General features: G+C 35.4%; 1 protein-coding gene and 1 long non-coding RNA gene across 24 annotated transcripts in view; one reads left to right on the top strand and one right to left on the bottom strand.

The window, feature by feature from the left end:
- LDB3 (LIM domain binding 3) overlaps window positions 1–20,014 on the bottom strand; it is a 121,431-nt gene that overhangs the window by 13,496 nt on the left and 87,921 nt on the right. For 10 of the 22 annotated variants that reach the window (XR_011810346.1, XM_038181044.2, XM_038181040.2 and 7 more), the window contains 6 exons: window positions 19,965–20,000; window positions 18,070–18,276; window positions 14,352–14,522; window positions 12,663–12,770; window positions 7,910–7,957; window positions 5,028–5,155 (listed from right to left, as the gene is read on the bottom strand). Coding sequence is in view for 21 of the 22 variants with exons in the window: in XM_038181044.2 (XP_038036972.1) it covers window positions 5,028–5,155; window positions 7,910–7,957; window positions 12,663–12,770; window positions 14,352–14,522; window positions 18,070–18,276; window positions 19,965–20,000 (698 nt within the window). In the remaining variant the exon portion in view is untranslated. The remainder of the gene's footprint in view (window positions 1–5,027; window positions 5,156–7,909; window positions 7,958–12,662; window positions 12,771–14,351; window positions 14,523–18,069; window positions 18,277–19,964; window positions 20,001–20,014) is intronic. The other 12 variants (XM_072040093.1, XM_072040097.1, XM_072040088.1 and 9 more) reach the window with 11 other exon arrangements.
- The window catches only part of LOC106019172 (uncharacterized), a 90,840-nt gene that overhangs the window by 22,912 nt on the left and 47,914 nt on the right, over window positions 1–20,014 (top strand). The gene's annotated exons all lie outside the window — the stretch shown is intronic.

Here is a 20,014-nt window from a genome sequence, read left to right as displayed (position 1 = left end):
CTGAAGTTACTGCCTGGGAAACTGCCTCACTTTGCCAAGTACACGAGCACTAAAAGCAGTTTTTCCTTTGCAAAGAAAACAAGTGAAGGATTGTCAGTCTGAGGAGGAACAGAAGCTTGGAGAGTTGAAGTGTTTTGTCTAAATCTGAGAGTGGGGGGGATTTGGGAACAGAAGCCTGGTCTCCTGCACAGTAAATCACAGTGCCAATAAAGTGATGAGCAGATACAAGACTTATAATTTTAAGGGGCTTGCAGGTAGAAAGCTTTTCTGAGCAAGAAAAGGTTTTAGAATGCAGACAGATCTCTCTAGACAATAAAGTGATGATAAGATTATGTTCTACTTAACACTCCTCCGTTAGTTCACACTCTACCGCATAGAATAACATGCGCTGATTATTGGCATGCTTGAAGTAGATATAGATGAATCTATTGGGATCGCCCTCGTGATCTCTCATTTTATTTTTTTTATTGAGTTCAGAGTTGAATCTAATGCACTTTCTCGATAAAACTTTATTATACAACAGCATCAACAATTTTTCTGTTTCATAAAACTGTATCCCACCTTAGCCTGAGGCTTCTTTTTTCACTTGGGAATGGTAAACAGTATTTAAAGATTTCAGAACAGAGAGTTTATATCCAATCTCTTTTAACCCTGGGGCTGTTGCTATTTATGTACTATGGTATTAAGCTAGGCAAAATTAGAAGGCAATATTTCATCTCTAATTGGTGAGTTCAAAAGGCTCCTACCTATGAGGCTCTGTAATTAAATAAGGTGACTTCTAGCTCACTCAGTTTTGTGAAAGGATTCTCCCTCCCCCAAGAGCCAATTCTTGTTCATGCAAAGTAAGACACTGTATACCACAGAGGGCCTAACAAAATGGTCAGGTATTCAAATAAAGAGATCCAAAAGTGAATGCAGGCCTGCTGCCATTTTTACGTCTTTTTTGTTTGTTTTGTTTAATGATCGTCTTTAGTAAGTTTTCCACTTTTTCACCCTACATCTCATAATATCAATGTTCTGTTTGACTTTTCCCCGTTTGTTTATTCTACACTGTAGACAGCATATGACTTATCTAGATTCAGGTTAATCTAGACTCCTTTGAAGGATGGGTCTTTGTCTTTCTCTCTACCTTCATCTATTTCTTTTTCACTACTTTTTCCACTTGTCACTATAAAAGGAAAGCAACAGTTTGTTTGTTTGTTTGTTTGTTTTCTTCTCCCAGTTGCTAAAAGAAGATGCCAAGGGAATTATTGAAAAATGGCAAATATTGGGCATTTGCAACTGCTCTGATCTCTCCATAGTTAACTAACTTTTCAGCCATTATCATTTCATTTTAAAGGGTGGATTTATTACCACATTTTCTCCATGTGAGCAGGCTGGAATAATTTTAAAATAGTTTCATTGCCATACATTAGACCTGTTTCACTAACTATGAGATTTTAGCTATTGTTATTAAAAGAGAATTATTATCTATCTTATATCTCTAATCTGTTATAAACAGTTTTTTTCTTAGCAGCTACTGCCATATAAATTCACTTTTCATGTTTATGTACTTCTGAAGTCTTCCAACATACATGTATATGCAGCAGATAAGAGATGCTCTTTGCTGCTAGCAAGCACTAACATTCAGTATGTCAGAGAACAGCTTCTCAGAATATCAGTATTCTATCTGCTGATGCTGAACTGTTCAAGAGTGAATACTTTAAATAATTCAGTAACTCGAACTCTATCACCTGGTTTCTATGAGCCCTCAGATTCTCTCATAGTAGGAGAGAAACAATAGGACTATTGTTATCCTGGAAAAGTTGTAGAAGAGGTCTCTTAACAGCCACAGAAAAAAACTGATTCCTTGCTACTGAGGAATTTGGAATTCTTCTCATCAGCTCTTAATTTACTGTCAATGGATATTTTCCTACCAGAATAAAAAAGTCTAAAGATTCATATAGTAACGTAAAGATTTGAATAGTCTCAAATGCTTTAGTTTCACATACTACACTGCTTAGAATATATAAAAGCACTATTGTTGTCGGGGGGGAGGGGAGGGGGAGAGTACAAGCTGGAAGATGCAAGTACTTTCTGCCATCTAGTGGCCCATGTTCAGAAAATAAATCTGTGTGCCTGTTAATAACATGTTATGAAATCTGTAGGACAGAGAAGGGTAAAGATCTCCCTATACGAACAAAAATAGATTTTTAGCAGCAGAAATTTTCCAGCAGAATTAGCTTAGTCAAAGTGTTACTCTCTCCTCACTTCATACTGTAAACTTAATGATATACTCCTATCTGAGCAAGAAACTCAGCAATTCAGTTTCATTTTGAATAATTTTCAGTGTAAACAAGATTTAGTCCACTTATATCTCAATCTGAGCCATATTAAAGTAGTATTGTAGACCTTCTTAGTGACTGATTTGAGTTTCTGGATATTGTACACATGGGGCTGTTGATAGGTGTTTTAATCTGCAAATTGCTGGCCTGGAGTATTAAGGGAAATAAGGCATTTCATTCCCATTAACACTGAGGGATACCATAAAGGCATCCCTTTGCTAAATTTTCCTCTGCAAATCCTTATAGTTATATCCGTTATTTCAGCCTTTTCTCACGGTGGTTTTAAACAAATAAAAATCTAAAAGAAAATTTGCTAAAGTGAGAGTGCAGTTAGACAAAGGCCTGAGATTAGAAGAAAAAAGATGGATTTTGTGGTCTCATATGTCATCCTTTGAGAATAACTGGCCTTCTCAGAACAAGGTTGCATTTTACACTGCAGGAGAATTTATATGCATTGACAACATTGGATGAGGAAATTTTTAACAGCCTTTGTGGATCTAATCTGTCAGTGACAGGAAACATAGGAAACACTTTTTACTCTATTTCTTCCCAAGCAGCAAGTTTGCGGTTGCTCAGAACTGCAGCGGTCTTTTAGAAACAGCTCACATTCTGAAACCAGTTTGAAGTGCTACTATGCTAAATGTATAATACTTGAAAAAGGTACCAAACAAAAAATCAATATCCTATAAAATCCCTGTTACCTCATGTGTTTGTCACTTTGGGGTTTAATTATAAAGGTATTTTACAATCCCTTACCGTACATCTCAAATTTCTCATTACAACTTCCTTTGGGGGCAGCACAGAGGGAGGTGCTGGTCTCTGCTCCCTGATCACTGATGGCAGGACACAGGGAGGGAACCAAGCTGCACCAGGGAAGGCTCAGGCTGGGCATGAGGAAAAATTCTTTACCGTGAGCATAGTCAAACACTGTAAAAGGCTTCCCAGCAAGGTGTCTGATGCCCTGTGCCTGCCAGTGTTCAAGAAGCACTTGGACAATACCCTCAGTAATTTAACTTTTGGTTAGTCCTGAGATGGTCAAGCAATTGGACTTGATGATTTTTGTGGGTACCTTCCAACTGAGCTATTCTGTTCTATTCTATTCTATACTTCTAAAAAACACAGAGACACTTACTGTTTCTTTCTCTGCCAACTCTTTACTGTTATTTGCATTTGTAATTTATCATATTATGTATTACTCTGAATTTTCTCTTGTCTTCTAGAATACATTATATCTTCATTGTGCCTTCAAAATAAGAATTTCCCACATGCAGGCAGACAATACATGCATCTGAAATGAGTTCACTGTATACATAGCAACACAGAACATAGTTCCCATACTGTGCATTTAAAGCCATCATTGTGAGGCAATGGGGCCCAAAACCAGTGATATAAGGTATTGCAAAGAAGATGCCCATCACAGTGGAGCGTAAAAACATTGCCTCTTATTCCAAGTCAAATTCAACAGTCAGCTTCTTCCTTAATAGATATACCTTCTAGTTTATTTCTGTGGCAGGTTTGTGTAAACCAGTTTACACTTCCCCCCAAATAAGTGTGTGATTTGATATTAATCAGTTTATTTAGGAGATACTTTAGGAGACATGCCAGTTTGCTCTGAGCCATACTGAAGTAAATCCTCTCATCTTTCCTTCTTTTGCACCACAGAAATAACAACATTTGACTTCAGTGAGAACAGTATATGCTGGCACACCAAAATCAAATGAGGAGAAAGTGAAACTTACTGACTCTGAGACCCCTAAATAGCTTGTTAGAGCTCTGAAGTGGCTTTTTCCCACCTTTTTATACAAATAAATACAAAGATAAATCAATCTGTTTTATATTTAAGTAAAATTTTAACATTTAATTTTTAAAATTTAACAGTTTAATTTCAGTAGGTCCAAATACAAAGCATTACAGAAAAAAAACAGTTTAAGATTGTTAGAATTGTTGGCCTTTTCATATTTACTTGACTGTCAAAATACGAATCAACTTTTTAGTTCTCTTGCTAAGGTCAGAACAAATTTAATTTGAAACAACTGCATTTAGACTTATATTGTTGCCTCATGTAATTTGTTCATTTGGAAGGTTCACATTTTGGTCATCAATGGTTTTGGAAGTTCACTCCATTTGTAACACATTAATTCAACTGGGATTTAAATAACATCAAGGAGCATATTTTCCGCACAAATGAATAATCAAATATATTCTTCCAGTAATTGAATCTGTGGGAAACGGAAGCATAGCATAAGTATTTTAACAGGTCACTCTTTATTCCAAATATAAGCCTGAATTTTAGAGGTTCAATATACGGCCTTATCTATTTTGCAAATAGGCTACTTTACTTATTTCATCTCCTTCCTGACATATACATTTTCCAGATGGTTTATCAATTCCGAAGTGCCCTGGGATTCCTAAAAGGGTGCACTAGGCTATTTTACAAACGCATTTATTTGGAAAAGTTGGGTCACACATTGTTCTTAGAAACTTTTCCCTTGCTTTTCTTTTTCTTCCGCCTTCGTTTCACATTTTCCACTCTAAAGCATAATACAATGTAATCCTTGATCTGAAGCAAAACTAGCAATCCAGCAGCATTTGGTTCCATCTATATAAATCTTTTTAGATGTGTGTGTGTACTATTGCAAAAATGCACATATTCTTTTTCTAAAAGAAATGCACATGTATTTCATTACTCAGAAGTCTCCTTACCTGGCTGGTAGACAGAGGGCTTTATGCTGGCAGTAGTGATAACTCTTGGTTTCGAAGCAGCAGAAGCAGCAGGACTTTCACCATAGCTTGCAGAAACAGGCATTGGTGTATATGACTGGGTTGTGTTTCTAAAAGCAAAATGAAGGTATGAGCAACTTTATATATAAACAGCAGGAGTTACTGATTGGGAAATCAAGAGATCTGGAAGCTTCCATAGTATGCCAAAGGTATTGTCCTTGAGAGCTACAGAGAGAATACTTTGAGATTCATTAATCATTGCTAAGAAAGGCTTGGACAGTTCTTCGGAAAGAAAAATTAACTGGATAAGGGTTTTAAATAATGCCAAGTTGCTCTTGTCAGAGAAGACAGCTTACTGAAGGAATAAGACAAATTTATTAAAGACATTCTCAGTTTAAGAATGGATAGGACATCAGGAACGTGCACAAAAAGTTTTGGTTTTCTGGCCCCTTACAAACCAACAAGCCTGTTCTTGTCCAAGATAAATCAATGGGGGATTCCTCATTGACTTAAAAAGATACTGGCTCAGAAGCACAATTTATGGAATTTAATTACTAACTACTGGTTATATAAACATAGTACTCATTTCAAAAAGATTAGAGTGCTCTTTAAAAAAAAGATTCCTGAAACTTTTCCATATTTGGACTGAGATTAATTTATGTTAATTTTTCTAATGCTTGGATTCAGCTAACTGAAAAGCACATGATACGCAATACTGTGATGTGATTTCTGCATTCCTTGACTAAAAACCTTTGCTCGGGGTTCCAAATATTAATAAGGAATCATTTTTCTTCATTTTATGGATCATATAATCATTCTGAGTTTGATTATATTAGCACATAGAAGTATATGCCTCTTCTATTTGCTTGTTACTTAGGATGGCTCTATTTGATGATTCTATTTGTAATAATTTTGATTCATTGACTGCTAAAAGAGCATAACAAACAAAGCAAGCAAGAGAGAATGCAATAAGGAAGAACACGGAAGAGGCAACAGATAGATACTGAGATCCCTGCAGTAAAAGAAACCATTCAGTGTTTAACATCTTTTATACTTACCCTGGTAACATATCTTTACTGTTTTTCCTTTCCGTTTCACTGTCTCAATAAGCTAGATACCTATCTATTTGTGCTGAGATTTTAGGATTTATTTTTATACTATCTTTGGCTGTAACAGACAGTTCGCAAGCATAAGAATAGAAGAAATGTTCTGCTTTGCAAGATCAATGATTAATCTTTGCTTGTACTTTCTCTGACAATGGAAACAAACAGTCTGGAGAGCATGTTATATTTTTTTAACTGTGACAAAACCAGCAAATTCCTTCCAGTAATGGTTAAAAAATCTTACAAACATATTATTTTGATTTGATTTTTAATTTTTTTAAATAACAAAACTATCCTGAAAACACCATTTTTTTCTGCTCTGACTGCTAATACTACAGATCTAGTATGCTGAGCATTGCTGCCTCAAGCCAATTTATTTTGCTTATTTATTTAAACCTGGAAAGACTGCTATTGCTATAATGATGATAGCTCTTTATTTCAATACCTAGTCTAGGACTTAGGGCTAGATTTGGGACCGTTTGGGCCCAACAGGCTCTCCAAGATGAACTATTTCACTGATTTTGGATTTAATGTAAATTCTGTTGTGCACTGTACCAAGATTTTGTAACAACCAAAGTACAGTAAGACTTTTTACTTTCCATTCATAACATCTACTTCCTATTGATCCCTCCATATCTATAACGCATAAGAACAGACTGTACTTGGGGTCACTGGACAGAGAATCATTCCTCCCACTATAGCACAGAGAGGAAGAATGATACTTCACGTACGCTCACATCACACATATCTATTATAATGCCTTTAGCTAAATATGCAGTATCTAAAGACTTTCCCTTGTTTAAAAATCTGTTGTTCAAGGTAAACTAGACAGAAAACCAGTAAAAAAACAAAACAAAAACAAACAAAAAAAACAAACACACATACTTACCTTTACAGGATCAGTGATCGATATTTACTATGTGGATTAAAAGATTTAAGTCATGTGTGTCATACAGCCTTAATATGAAAATGGCACACAATCAGGAAAGCCTACTGCCAGGGGTGCAGGTCCATTGGTGTAAAGACTCATTTCAACATCTCTTAACGCACAAAACACAAGAAGTTCTGAGCCAGATTAGTGATACTTAGACTGCCATGAAGAAAAATGTTTTGTTTTTTGTTTATAAAGCTAATAGCATGATAAAACCATGCTACCAGATTTCCTTGTATGTGTAGGGAAAATAAGTTAAAAAGACAAAAACAATACCAAAAAGAATTGTATTCTTAGTATCAAATTCATGACAAAATTAGAAGCCAACTACTGAAATATTTTACAAATATATGATGCATATTAAATACAATAAGGAAGATAAAAAGGGTTGTCAGAGAAATAAAGTGTTATACTACATCATCAAGAGTTTTAGTGAAGTTAAAATATTTATCAAAATTTTGCTGAAGAATAGGAAATAGCATATCATTATAAAAAAAAAAAAGAAGAGGGAAAAAAAAAGAGAAAAAGAATGAAAGAAGAAAGAAAGAAAAAAGATGTCCTAAGTGTTGAAGATGCTCTCATGTAACAGGAAGCAATGGCATATAGAAAGCGTATAAAAAGCGGTGAAAGCACCTTTACTGAATTTATCTGTAGCAGCCCATGGCATGTGACAGGCAATGAATTAAGTACTGGCTCTGAAAACTATTAGTTGTAAGAAAGTAAACATTTCTAAGCAGATTTTCATGTTAATACTTCGCTAGATGCCTATTAGCAGCAATAAACTGTTAAGTGCTTTCAAGGTAGAGTAGCTGCACAAAACGTTTTTATACCTCTTCTTTGACTGGTAGCTGATGGAGGTAGAAGAATGCCGGTTGAAACTAAAATGAGACAAAAGTTGTATTTGAAAAAAATATACCAAGAAAACTGGGATACCTTGTCCTACAGTGAATTTCTTCATGAATAGGAGCTACTCTTAGTAAATGCTATAGTAAGCAACATGTACATATTTATAATGATACAAGATCGGATTACATTACATTTTGCTTAACTTAACCAGGGAATCATACTGAAACCTCAATAAGGGTAACAAGTAAATGAGCTGAGTATATTGCTCCATAAGCTGCTGTCACCCAGTTTTGCTTACTTTTTAGTTGTGGAATTCTGATTCAACCACTGAGTCTTTGACATTCACTATCAATTTGTATTATCACAGAAAATTAAGTTTCTTTTTGTCAGTATCAAAAGCTTAATTCATGTATCAGCAAAACTTGAATGAATGAATGTTCAATGTTCAGCTAAGTTTCCTAGGGAGTTATGAGTCAATGAGGATAACCCCGCAGAAAGGACAAGCAGAAAATAGTTGAAATGGCAGCTTTAAGCTATCACGATCCATTTCTCCATTGCAGTACCCTTCTACTGTTTGTGTGTTGATCATAGCTCTGGGTGAACAGGTAGATTTTTTTCCTTGGGGAAACCGTATCATTACAGAACAAATGATTCATTCATGTAAATACAAGTACTGAAGATTTTGTACAACATATGATCTGAGAAACAAGAGGGATCAGAATGAACAAGTCCTGTCTAAATGCACAGTTGTGTGGCAGCAATCACATCACACAGGAACACAGGCCCCATTTGCCAAAAATAACAGTAGGACCCCATCAGGTACCAGTTATTTTCTATGCTTTGGAGAATTGTTTTTTCTTCCCTTTACCCCAGACACAGTGCTTGGATTCAGACCCTAGAATCACAAGAGCTACCCCCCACTTTTTTTTTTTTTTCTTCCAACTGTAATCCCGACTCTCCATTGCTTCTCCTGTTTTTATATTCCCAGAGTGCTGGTCTCACTGGTTGCCCTGCTTTTACCCTCCCAATGGAATCACCAATCACATAAAGAGCTTTGTGGCTTATTTAAAAGACTCCTGCTGTGCTTTCTTCTTTGTAAGCAAGATTATAAGTGGAAAAGATAAACATTGCGGGTTTAAAAGTAAGGGAAATGTGATCAGTTAAAAATTAATGACTACTATGAAGATTTTACCCATGTTAGTCATTATGTATACATACAGCCTTGCTCAAAAAAGCAAAAGTAAAAAATAAAAGTAGATAAAACTGACCTAACAAGCTTTAAAAAAGATTAAAATAGCTAAGGACATTGATCAAGAAATCCTCCTGCATTTTCTTGATAGACATTTTCTAAGGTATCTGAAGGAAGAAAAAACAAACTATGGGATCAGTGCTGGGACATCCTTAGACTCATTCTACCTGAACATATTTTACAGGACAGGTATACTGTTGTAAATAAGATTATCCATATAATCCTAGTTCAAAATAAAATATGAACTACACTAATGCTGCAATGGTATATGTCAAGGTGAAATCGAACCTTTTAAATCTGTATTTTTTCATGCTAATGCATTGCTTGATTTCTAAATGAAAACTATCAGATGCTCAACAATTTAAGTTTTAAATGAATTTAGAAACACCTTTTAGGCCCTCAGATAGACCACACTAGCTATAATATGTGGCAGATTTTAAAATAAACAAACATGAAACTAGTGCACAAAGATAAAGAACAAATTTCAGCTGCAACATAACTTTCCAACAGAATGTAAATTTGCATCATGTACCTGATTGTCAGGGAAGCAATTTTTAACAAGTCTTACAAGTTTCTGATTTGCCTTTATGTCCTAAGGCTTGTTGCATTACTGAATTACCCGGAAAGATATTACCTAAGAGAATAATACATGCCTGCTGATCACAACGTCGTTGTATAACAAAGTATATGTCAGCATGATACCTCTGTCATCCATTAGCAAGTAAGATTTTAGGGCACTGGAATACAAAGCTGATTGCTGTAGATTTTATATCTCTTACTTAGATAATTGCTGGCTATGAGCAGTAGCTTTTAGTAGTCTGATGAAAAACATTGGACACCTGTTTTTCATAGATTCTCAGGGGCTTTCAGGTTGGGAAGGACCTCAGGAGGTCTCTCATCCAAGCTCTTGCTCAAAGCAATGCCAGCTCTGAGGTCAGACCAGGCTGCTCAAGGTTTTATCCAGTGTAGTATCAAAAACTTTCAAAAATGGAGACTGCTCTGCCTCTCTGTACAACCTGTTGCCCTGCTTGACTCGAAGGGTGGCTTAAGGTTTTTTCCTTAGCTAGTCAGAATCTCTCTTTTCAGTTTGCAATCATTGCCTCCTATCCTCCCACAAGAAACCACTGCAAAGGGCCTGGCTCTGTCCTCTTAATACTGATACGTAACTAGAAATGAATTAATAATTACAAATGATTTTATAGCTTCAAGGCCTCATATTGCTTCCCTTTGCTGAATGAAAGGCATGTGTAATTAAAGTGGAATGGATAATTCTGAATGAAGAAATAGTGTTATACTTGCTCTAATTTATTAGTTGTTATAGTTAGAAATATATTCTCTCATTCAAGATACTTAGATACTTACAAGATACTTAGACGCACAAATTATCAATGAATAAGACTTCTTTTTTTTTCCACTGAAGCGTAAAAAACTTTCTAATCTAGGGTATGCAATAAAATAAACTTTATTGCAGTTTACTGATGGATCCCTGAAAGTGATACATGCAGTGAACGCATCTGTGATTTTATCTTTCTGGATTGCTACAAAGTTGTTTACTAAGTAGAAGTTTTTCATTATCTAATAATTATTCTTAAAAGAGCTAGAGCCTGTTATGAAGTTATCTCAATGAAATTACTGCAGAAATAAGAAGTGCTACATGCTGTATTACTACATGCAGGCTACTATGTAAGACCTATTACTAGCTCTTTTGTGTAATTCTCACTTAAGTTAGTAAAGCACAAAGGAAATCTCTTATGCAGATATGTAAAAATACACCTATCATATCAAGATTTATATGGGGCCTATGATATAGAGTGATGAAGTAAATAGATATCCACTGACTAGCCAAAATAGTCAACTTGAATTTGATTTCATGTTCTCACTGATGGATACATTTCAGTCCTTAGCTTGGAGAAATACTAAAACTGAGTCTCTTCTGGAGCTCAGAAAAAAATAAATGGATTTTGCACACCAGTGTTATAAACAAGCTCAAATACACACAGTTACTATTGTTGATCAATAAGCATGGGTCTTTTTTTTTTTCTTATTAAAGGCTTTTAACAGACTCCTAGAAGAGCTATGTAGTACGTAGGACCCTATTATCATAAAGCTATGTGATCATTCCAACTGACTGGAAGAGATTTGGTAGTTAAACAAACATCAGATAAAATAAAACCCAATGACATATAAGAGCCTAATCTGAGCACAGAACTGAGCAAAAAGACAGTGTAAGAATTACTTCTGAAATGCACTGAGCACTCATAATTTGAAAATTAGGTCCTCTTACAGTATTTTAAGATGGATACCCACAAATAATGAATTACCTACATAACTAATCTCTTGGGAATTTTGCAAGCTCATACATTAAACTAGATGTCACTGGCAGTAAAAACCCTTGCAAAATCTTCTGTTCCATTCTGTCCTTCCATTCTGGGTAACACTCTTTGTGACATTCACCAAATTCATGACGTAATCGAAACTGAAGACATAAGTATTGTACTTCCACCCGAATATATGGAATTGCATCAACAGTTAGTTTTTCTTCTTACCTTTTAGCAGCTTCATACAGAGAATTATAGAAACAAAAGCCATGCTTACATCCTAAAACTCACAATTCTCCTGATCTTCTGTTCTGTAGCATTTCATTTTTGCATTGGTTTCAGTGATGTGAAGCCAACCAAAATGCTTTCAAGGATGTAATAGTGCATAGTGCTTAACTGCTGTTTTTATGATACTCTTGAATAAGATTATTTTACCTCTAATGCGTAGCCTTCAAACTTATATGCTTTGTTCATTTCAAGCAACACTTCTGGGTGATTCCTAACTACATTTTGTTTTAAGGTAAAAAAGACTTGGGATAATGACCACTTCAAATGTATCGCTGACTCACTTTTTCATTATTTGTGAAGACTGTTCAAATAATGAACCTTAAAATCTACTGATTTTTCCTCTGTTAGTCTTGACAAAGTGTTAATGAAAGCTAAGAAAAAGTTTAGCAGTGGGACAGTACAGCAGCATTCTTTCTTGTGATAGATCCTATCTTTGCCTATCAGTAGTCTTTCATTAGCCACAACTAAGACCGTAATAAATGGAGATCTGTGGTCCTTTGAGAGTGCATCAGATGCTTAAACTATGATCCTGTGTCTTGACCATGAGGAGAAAAAAAAAGTTTGTCATTCCTGCCTGGCCTTACTGAGGCCTGACACATCTTTTCATTTTAAGATGGCAAAAACAGGACAAATTTATCAACTGAAATACCTTTGATCTAAAAAGATGTTGTGGTTACATATCCTAAGACTAAACCTTAGGTGTTTACTGGCTGGGGTTTAATGTGAATGATCAAGCAAGAAGACTATTCCATTAAGCACATCAGACTTTTCAATATTCTTCACAAAACCAATCTCTTAAGAAGCAGAAAACCTTAAAATTGAGTAATACAGAATCAAAACAAATGTATTAAAAAGAAACAGAAAAGAGCTTTGTAGATATACCTAGACTGAGATGAGATAGCAGATGAAATAGTGGAAGCTGCTAATGACATGTTCTTGGACCCAAGGAAAGGCTTAGGTTGTGAAAGAGAGCTGGGGGCTGCAAGCACTCTGCAGAAGACACAGTAAAAGCATGAAAGTATGTACAAAATAATTTCACAGGGACAAAAATCATGATATCAGAACCAGGCTTTGTCGGAGTTCAGGTACAAGAGGACTGCTGCATAGTTACCAGGAACCGGTTTTCTGTAGTGTACATCTGCAGACTTACAGAATAGCACAACCAAGCAACAACCCTACAAACACAAGACAAAATGCACACATAATGTAAAAGATCTTAAAAACAGAATGTAAACTAAGACAGACAATATTTCAGGACAGGACTTTTGCCAACAATACATATTTTTACCTGCAAGACCTGAGGATGTTTGAGTCTGAATTCAAGCTAAACATTTTAATATGAAAGCAATACCAGATAAAAGATTCTCCTTAAAACTTATGGCATGATTAGTTGAATAGAGGCATTTGTTTTCGAGGCATGTATTAGATAATTCTTTTTATTTCATGTTACAGTTTCAACAACAGGATAAAATTGCTTTAGCCATATCATTTTTTCAGGTGACATGCCTTTCAGCACAGTTCTGAATTACAGTATAATACGTTATTCAAACCTCCTTTGCTGGCTGGACGATTGGTTTTCTTGCACTGGAATAAAAACTCTGGAATCCAGTAGGTGGTGATTTGGAAAAAAATGACTAAAGTGAAAAACTAAGTAGTTGGTATTCGTATATAATTTAAGTGAAATAGAAAAAATTAAACAAGAAATAGAGCTAAGAACACTTCCAAATCTATTTACAGAATTCTAAGATATGGCAGACTACATCTTAGATCTCACTTATTTAAAGTAGTTTGTATTACTGATTGTGTGTTTTTCCTAGGATTTTTTAAAGCAGGATAAAATATAAACATTTTAGGAATATTAATGTAGCAAAACCCAAAGATGAACGAATAATATACAGCAAAAATTCACTCGTACTATCCCCAAAACTGCTGTAATGTGACGGCAGCATAATTCCCATCTATTTCTTCACAGACTGAGCCTTATTGCTTCTGATATACCACTATAACTCCTAGAAACTCGTATTAGCTCTATAACTGAATTGCATTAGAAAAAAAAAGAAAGTAGATCAAACTATTAGAGATGAATTGCACTCAATCATAAGATGTGTGGTTTTACTGGTCACTGTGCACCCTGTTCTACTGACATCTGCTACAATATGATAAGCTCAATCACATGAGTAAATTACTTATTTTTTTTGAATTTTCCATTTCATGTCCTACTTTAGAAACACTACTAAAAGAAACTGTGAGATGTTGTTTTGGTTTTATTACAAGCAGTGAAAAAAACACTTGGTTTTAACCCCAAACTTTTTTTTTTTTGAAAATGTAAGGTATATACCAGACAATGCTATTTAAAAAAAAAAAAAAAGATTTAGGCCAGTTTTATTTTGCAAGTTCTTCGCAAACATGAATGTACTTTAAAATAAGAAAGCAAAACAAAACAAAAAACTAAAAGCATATAAAAAGGCTACAGCATGTACATACAACATTCATAAGTTTAGAATGTGTATGCAGCATTTCCAGAGCCATACAGGGGTACATCTGCAAAAGGAAAAAGCAACAAAGCGTTACCTTTGGAAGGAGGATGAGAAAGACTCTTGCACTACTGAGGTGGGAGTGGTTGCTGGCGGTGTCATCAGACTGGCTGTATTTTGAGCAGCAGTAGCAGGCTGATGTGCTGAAGCATGTGGTGCAGGAGCAGAGGCAGAGCTGGTAGACACCGGAGCATGCTCAACAGGGATACTAATTAGAGTTGAATTAAATAAAACAGGAAGCATCTTAAAAAGGTGCATATTTAAATGTAGAGCATGAAACCTATGTTTGCAGCTGAATCTGCAAACATAGTAGCAGGCTGTGTTACTGAGAGAAAAGCACAATTATTGGGGAGGGGGGATGGGGAGGGGATGGGGGGGGAATAAAAAAGACATTTGTTAGGCCTTTTCATATGAGCAGTTAAGACTGTAATGCAGTTTTTGGTCCTGACTGAAATTTATCCCAGATCTTATACAACACTGAAGTCCTCTTCCCACTGAAGCCAGTGACAGGGAGCGTGGCGTGCAGTACTTCGACAGTTGTATAGACCCTGTCACAAACTCTTTGAGTTAGGATAAATTTCATGCAGTATTTACTCCAGGAGCTGAAGTTTACATTAAAGAGTAAACCTCCTAATTAGATAAAGAAAAGCAGTTTAAGGAATATTATTACAGTTTTGTAGCAGCAGGTTTCCTGCAGGTTCTGAAAGTCTAGAGATATAGTCAGCACACTTCTGTGCTGACTTCAGTCAGTTTTCTGCCCTATAGGTACTGGAAAGATGTGTTTAAGAGTCCACTGATTGTTAGCTCATCTCTGCCCTAAATTCACCCCACGTTACACTGGCCAACCTATCAAATGATGAGACACCTCACCTTTTTACACATAAGAAGAGTATGTAAGGAAAAAAAAGTAGCATAACATTTTACTATCTTAGGTTTAAAACCACTTGGGTGATGAGCATGAGTTATCCTTGGGGTCCTCTTGTGGCACAGATAAAATAAACATTTATACTTCTCTGTTATCATGTTATCTTTGATTGCAAAATAGATTTAAATAAACAAAGTCTAGTCTTGTATCCTGTGGCCATTTTGCTAATGTCTTGCACTGCTTGCTATGTGAGTGTGCAGTGCTCGTTAACATATTTTAGCCTTACACTGTCACTCAGATTGGAAAGTATTATTCATCTGTTACAGACAGACAAATTGGGTAAAGTTGATCCATTAAACAACCTTGAAAGATAACAGAGTTAAAAATTGAAACAATCTTTTGTGAGGTTCAGTTCGTCTCCCACTAGCTCTTCTTAACATCCAATGAAAAAAAAAATATATTTTGACGGATTTACAAGATTCTAGGTCTTTGCTGATTGTGTCAATGAATTAGATATTAACAAAAGGAGAGTAATATGTATATTCATTATTTAGTTGTCAATAAAACAAATAAAAATTACTATGTCATTTAAAAGTTCTCGGTGGGGGAGCGGGGAGTTCTGTCTTTCAGCAATTCTGTCTAATATTTTCTTTTGCTTCTTTCAGAAACACTGATCTTACAAGTTGCACTCCTCAGGAGCTAGAATGAGCATTTAGTACTTCAGAATTCAGGACACCTCTTGCTCTTCAAGGGACTGTCCCATTTCCCCTGTCCTCCTCTCATATGACACCTTGTTCTGTGGGTTTGGTAGTCTAAGTGATGGTGTCTCTTATTTCAGCTAAGTATGGTGTCTCTTATTTCAGCTAACCTTGTTTGAAATTCTGGATTTCAAGTCATTATGTGAAAAACTTTTGCCTCACTTTTGCAAAAGTTTGTTCATCATAATCTGCATTTAAATTAGAGATTAACTCTCCCTCTTGATGCATTTGCATTATGTTGTAAATTTTTCCACTTCATTCATACTGCATCAGTTAGATAGCTATGTAGCAAAGTAACTGTATCTTACACATCACAGCCATGGGTCATGGGCTAGTCTATTCCTGAGTTTTAAGGTAAAGGAATACTCTCACAATTCCCCCCACCAGCAACAACAGGCACTGGAATTTTCACATTACATGATGTTGACTCTGAATTTTGTACTTACACATCTTTGATTGAGCAAACATGAAAGGACAAACTGTACAATATTATATTCCATTTTATAATGGAATTTCATGCATGTCTTTAAAAAAAACAGTGATTTCACCTATTTTGTCTATTTTCACTGAAATGAAAATTGTTACAGGTATCAGAAGAATCAAAACTTCATACCTTAAATAGAAGAAAATAGTGAGGATACTTATATGTCGTAACAATCTCCAAAATGTTAACCAAAACACATACTCATTGATACACATTAAAGAAGAAAGAAAGAAAAAAAAAAAAGAGGAAAGAGGGAAAGAGGAGAATGTATGTAGACATGGATCTGTGTGGAGACAGATGTCAACTGGACAAACACATATGAATTAAATGCAAATATACTGAAATACCTTAAAAAAATAAGGGAAATAGAAAGAAAATTTATCTTACATGCTGTAATAGATTTTTAATGTGAGTAAAATGTTAGAGGCTTGATCACATTCCTGCAGGGCAGAACACATTAACTGTTTAACAGAAAAAGGAAGTAGAATAGATATAAATGAAATATATAAAAACCTTAAAACTCAGGGTGATCTTACTACACATAAAGTGTACATTTGGTAACTAATTCTCTTTTATGGAAAGAATTCAGACTAACTTGACTGTTTTTAATTGACCAACTATGAATTCTAATTAGATATTTTATGTAGATATTAAATATTTTTTCCCCAAATCACCTTTCTAGAATTTCAATTTATTATTTTTTTAAGTTATTCAGGCATGGAAGAATTTTGGTAGTTTGTAAACATGAATGCCATTTTATAAAAAAGTCACCTATTTTAACAGCTTCATTATTAAGTTTGTTTTCTATTTTAAACAGGTATTCTGTACGCTTTTAATCTTTACAGTATTTTGCATTTTAGGGAAAATCAAAGGAAATGTATTTTCTGAAACATCTCTGTATTTCTAACAAACATAAAATGCATGATGTGAGTAAGTTAAGTGGATGAACACAAACACATACTCTACTTGACCGATTTTCACTCATGAAAAGTAACACAGATCAGTAGAGGTTAAGAGGATAATAATGGTTAACAACCATAATGAGGAAACAGAGGAACAAATGCACTCAAACATTAAAAATAAATTGCAGATGACTCTTCGTGATCTCAGTTGAGTCCTAAATTATGTGACTTTCTGTCCAAATAACAATTGAATAGATTATTACAGCTGCACTTAGTCTCCTTTATATAATGCATGAAGTCCTTTTTGTTTCAAGTCATCCAACAGATGTCTTGTATAAAATTGAAAATATAAGGGTCAAAATCAAAATGAATAGGCAAAACTTATCTGTTTTACATTAGCATTTTTAGAAGAAAAGTGCTGGAGAAGATATTTAGAGAAAGACTGTGGAAGAATTTTGCATTTGAATATGTGAATGCTTGTAGAAATACAGTGAATAGTATCAGCTGCTGCTTTTCTGCACAAGGTGCTTAATGGCTCTAGCCTGTACATTCTAGACGAAATCCTTAAGAGTGTCACTTTAACATGTAAAATCCATGGGAACTTGGGGTTGCTGGAATTTATGGAACTTACACATCTGCCTTTTAGGCCATGGGCATTTCTGTCTGGAGGAGTTAGAGATTGTTATTACCAAACCATTCCAAAGCTCCAAACCAGGTCAGTTATGCAGTTACACGTCACAGTGTACCTTCGATTACTGGATGAAGTTAGAGGGACTTTCTGGCCAGTAGTGATGAAACTGGCTTCCCTCTGACTTGTACCCGCTCCAAGCCTCACAGACCCCTTGGAGGCCACTGGCTTAGCATTGTCAGTGCTGGCATCCTTGGTGCATGACTGAGGAGGATGCCAAATACTTGAGGTCACATACTGTGGCGCATGTGTAGTAGCTGAAGGCCTGGGTAACAAAGATTACAAGGGAATTTGTAAATGAGATATTTGTTATCATGTCACCTAGAGAACAGCACGTTTTTGAGGGAGAGGGAGAATTCCAGCCATAGAAGAAGCTGGTTGCTTTAACAGAAAAAGGGTTGTTTGTTTTTTGTTGTTTTCAGAGATACTTGGTGTTCTCTACCCATGCTAAATAAAGTAGCACCTTAGAACACTAATACCTGCCCCTTTAAGACAGCAGTTATTATTTGTATGCAGCAGGCAAAGCTGGGGCAGGAGGGCCACACAAGAAGACTAACAAAGGTGCTGAACCTCTTAACTGAAAAGTCAAGTCTGGGTTTAATAATGAAGGCTTCATTTTTCTGTCTTCTCTTTTTCCTGGAAGATTTAAATCTGTAAGTACCCAGCAGTGTCCTCTTTTTGTATCCCTAAATTCCTTACACCATAGGAGATCATCATGGTACTGCATTTGAAATTGTGACAAAGCTTGATAGTTCATTACAGCTTAAGACCAGGAAAGGATTTAAGAATCCAAAAAAGTACCTTGCGTTAAATCTGGAAACCATATTGCTAGGCATACCAAAATAAGACACATAGCAAAGCTGTGATGATAATGGATGTAGAGAAAAGCTATGGTGTGACAAACCATGCAAGATTAAGGCAATGTAGTGTGACACTAACACCAGTCATACATCAGAAACTGTTCCTGGTAAAATCCAAAAGAAGAGATTTCAGTGGAGCAGCTGCACAGTCCTGTAGATGGTTTTGCAAAAGTCAAACAGCTACTGAAATGCTAACGTGTTACTTCAGTTTTCAATTTAATTTATATACATTTGTTACGCAGTAATCAAGGGGTTTATTTAATTCTTCTGACGGAATTCTTATTTTACCTAGCATTCCAAGTGCCAGTTACCATTGCTCATGTCATTAGTGAGGATAATGCTTACACTTGGATTTTAGTTCTGGGTGACCTTTGTTCAAATGCGAGAAGTCTTAAAAACAAAGTAGTTGTGCACTGTTTATGGAGGGATGAACAAGACAGAAAAGCAGTGAGGTAAAATTTGTTTCATGGCATGAACTAATAAGAGGCATTTCTTTGCTCCATTAAATATCCGATCAGACTAATTTACTTTGTTCCAGTACTTGTGTGTACCTTTATAGATATGTTTCTATATGTAACTGCAAAGTGTGCTGGGATTCTTTGGTAGAAAACCACTTTTGAATTGAAGAAAGTTACTTACAGTGGTGTGTTTTGAACCTCAAAGTCCAGCAAGGATAAAACAACATATGCAAGAATCAGATATATAAATGTTCTCATAATACCCAAAAGATTCTTTCTTAGATCTTAAAAGCATCTTGAACAACCTAGACAAAGTTTAAAATGGAAATTGTTCTTAAAACCCTATCAAACACGCAACATTCCATTTCAACAAGACCTGATAAAACCTTCTAATTTTTCAGGCTTATAAGTTGAGCTACTCAATCCACCCTGCCCTGTTTCATAGTTTGCTACCATCTCATAGAAATTTGAACTCTACGTTAAAAAGAAATGCCCCAAAACCTGCTTAGTTGCAACCTCTATCCGTAATTGCCCACTCAAATTGTACAAATTTCATATGGCTTTGAGGTAAGAACAATGAGTAAAATTGAGACAAATTGAAAAGGAATAAACAGAACACGCAGAGCAGACATTACCTGTTTTCTGATGCTGCAGCAACATTTTCCTTGTCTCTGTGAAAGGAGGG

Source organism: Anas platyrhynchos, chromosome 6 (assembly GCF_047663525.1).
Source record: "Anas platyrhynchos isolate ZD024472 breed Pekin duck chromosome 6, IASCAAS_PekinDuck_T2T, whole genome shotgun sequence".
NCBI lineage: Eukaryota > Metazoa > Chordata > Aves > Anseriformes > Anatidae > Anas > Anas platyrhynchos.
Note: the sequence above shows the minus strand (reverse complement) of the source record. Positions and strands in the feature narration are given on the sequence as shown.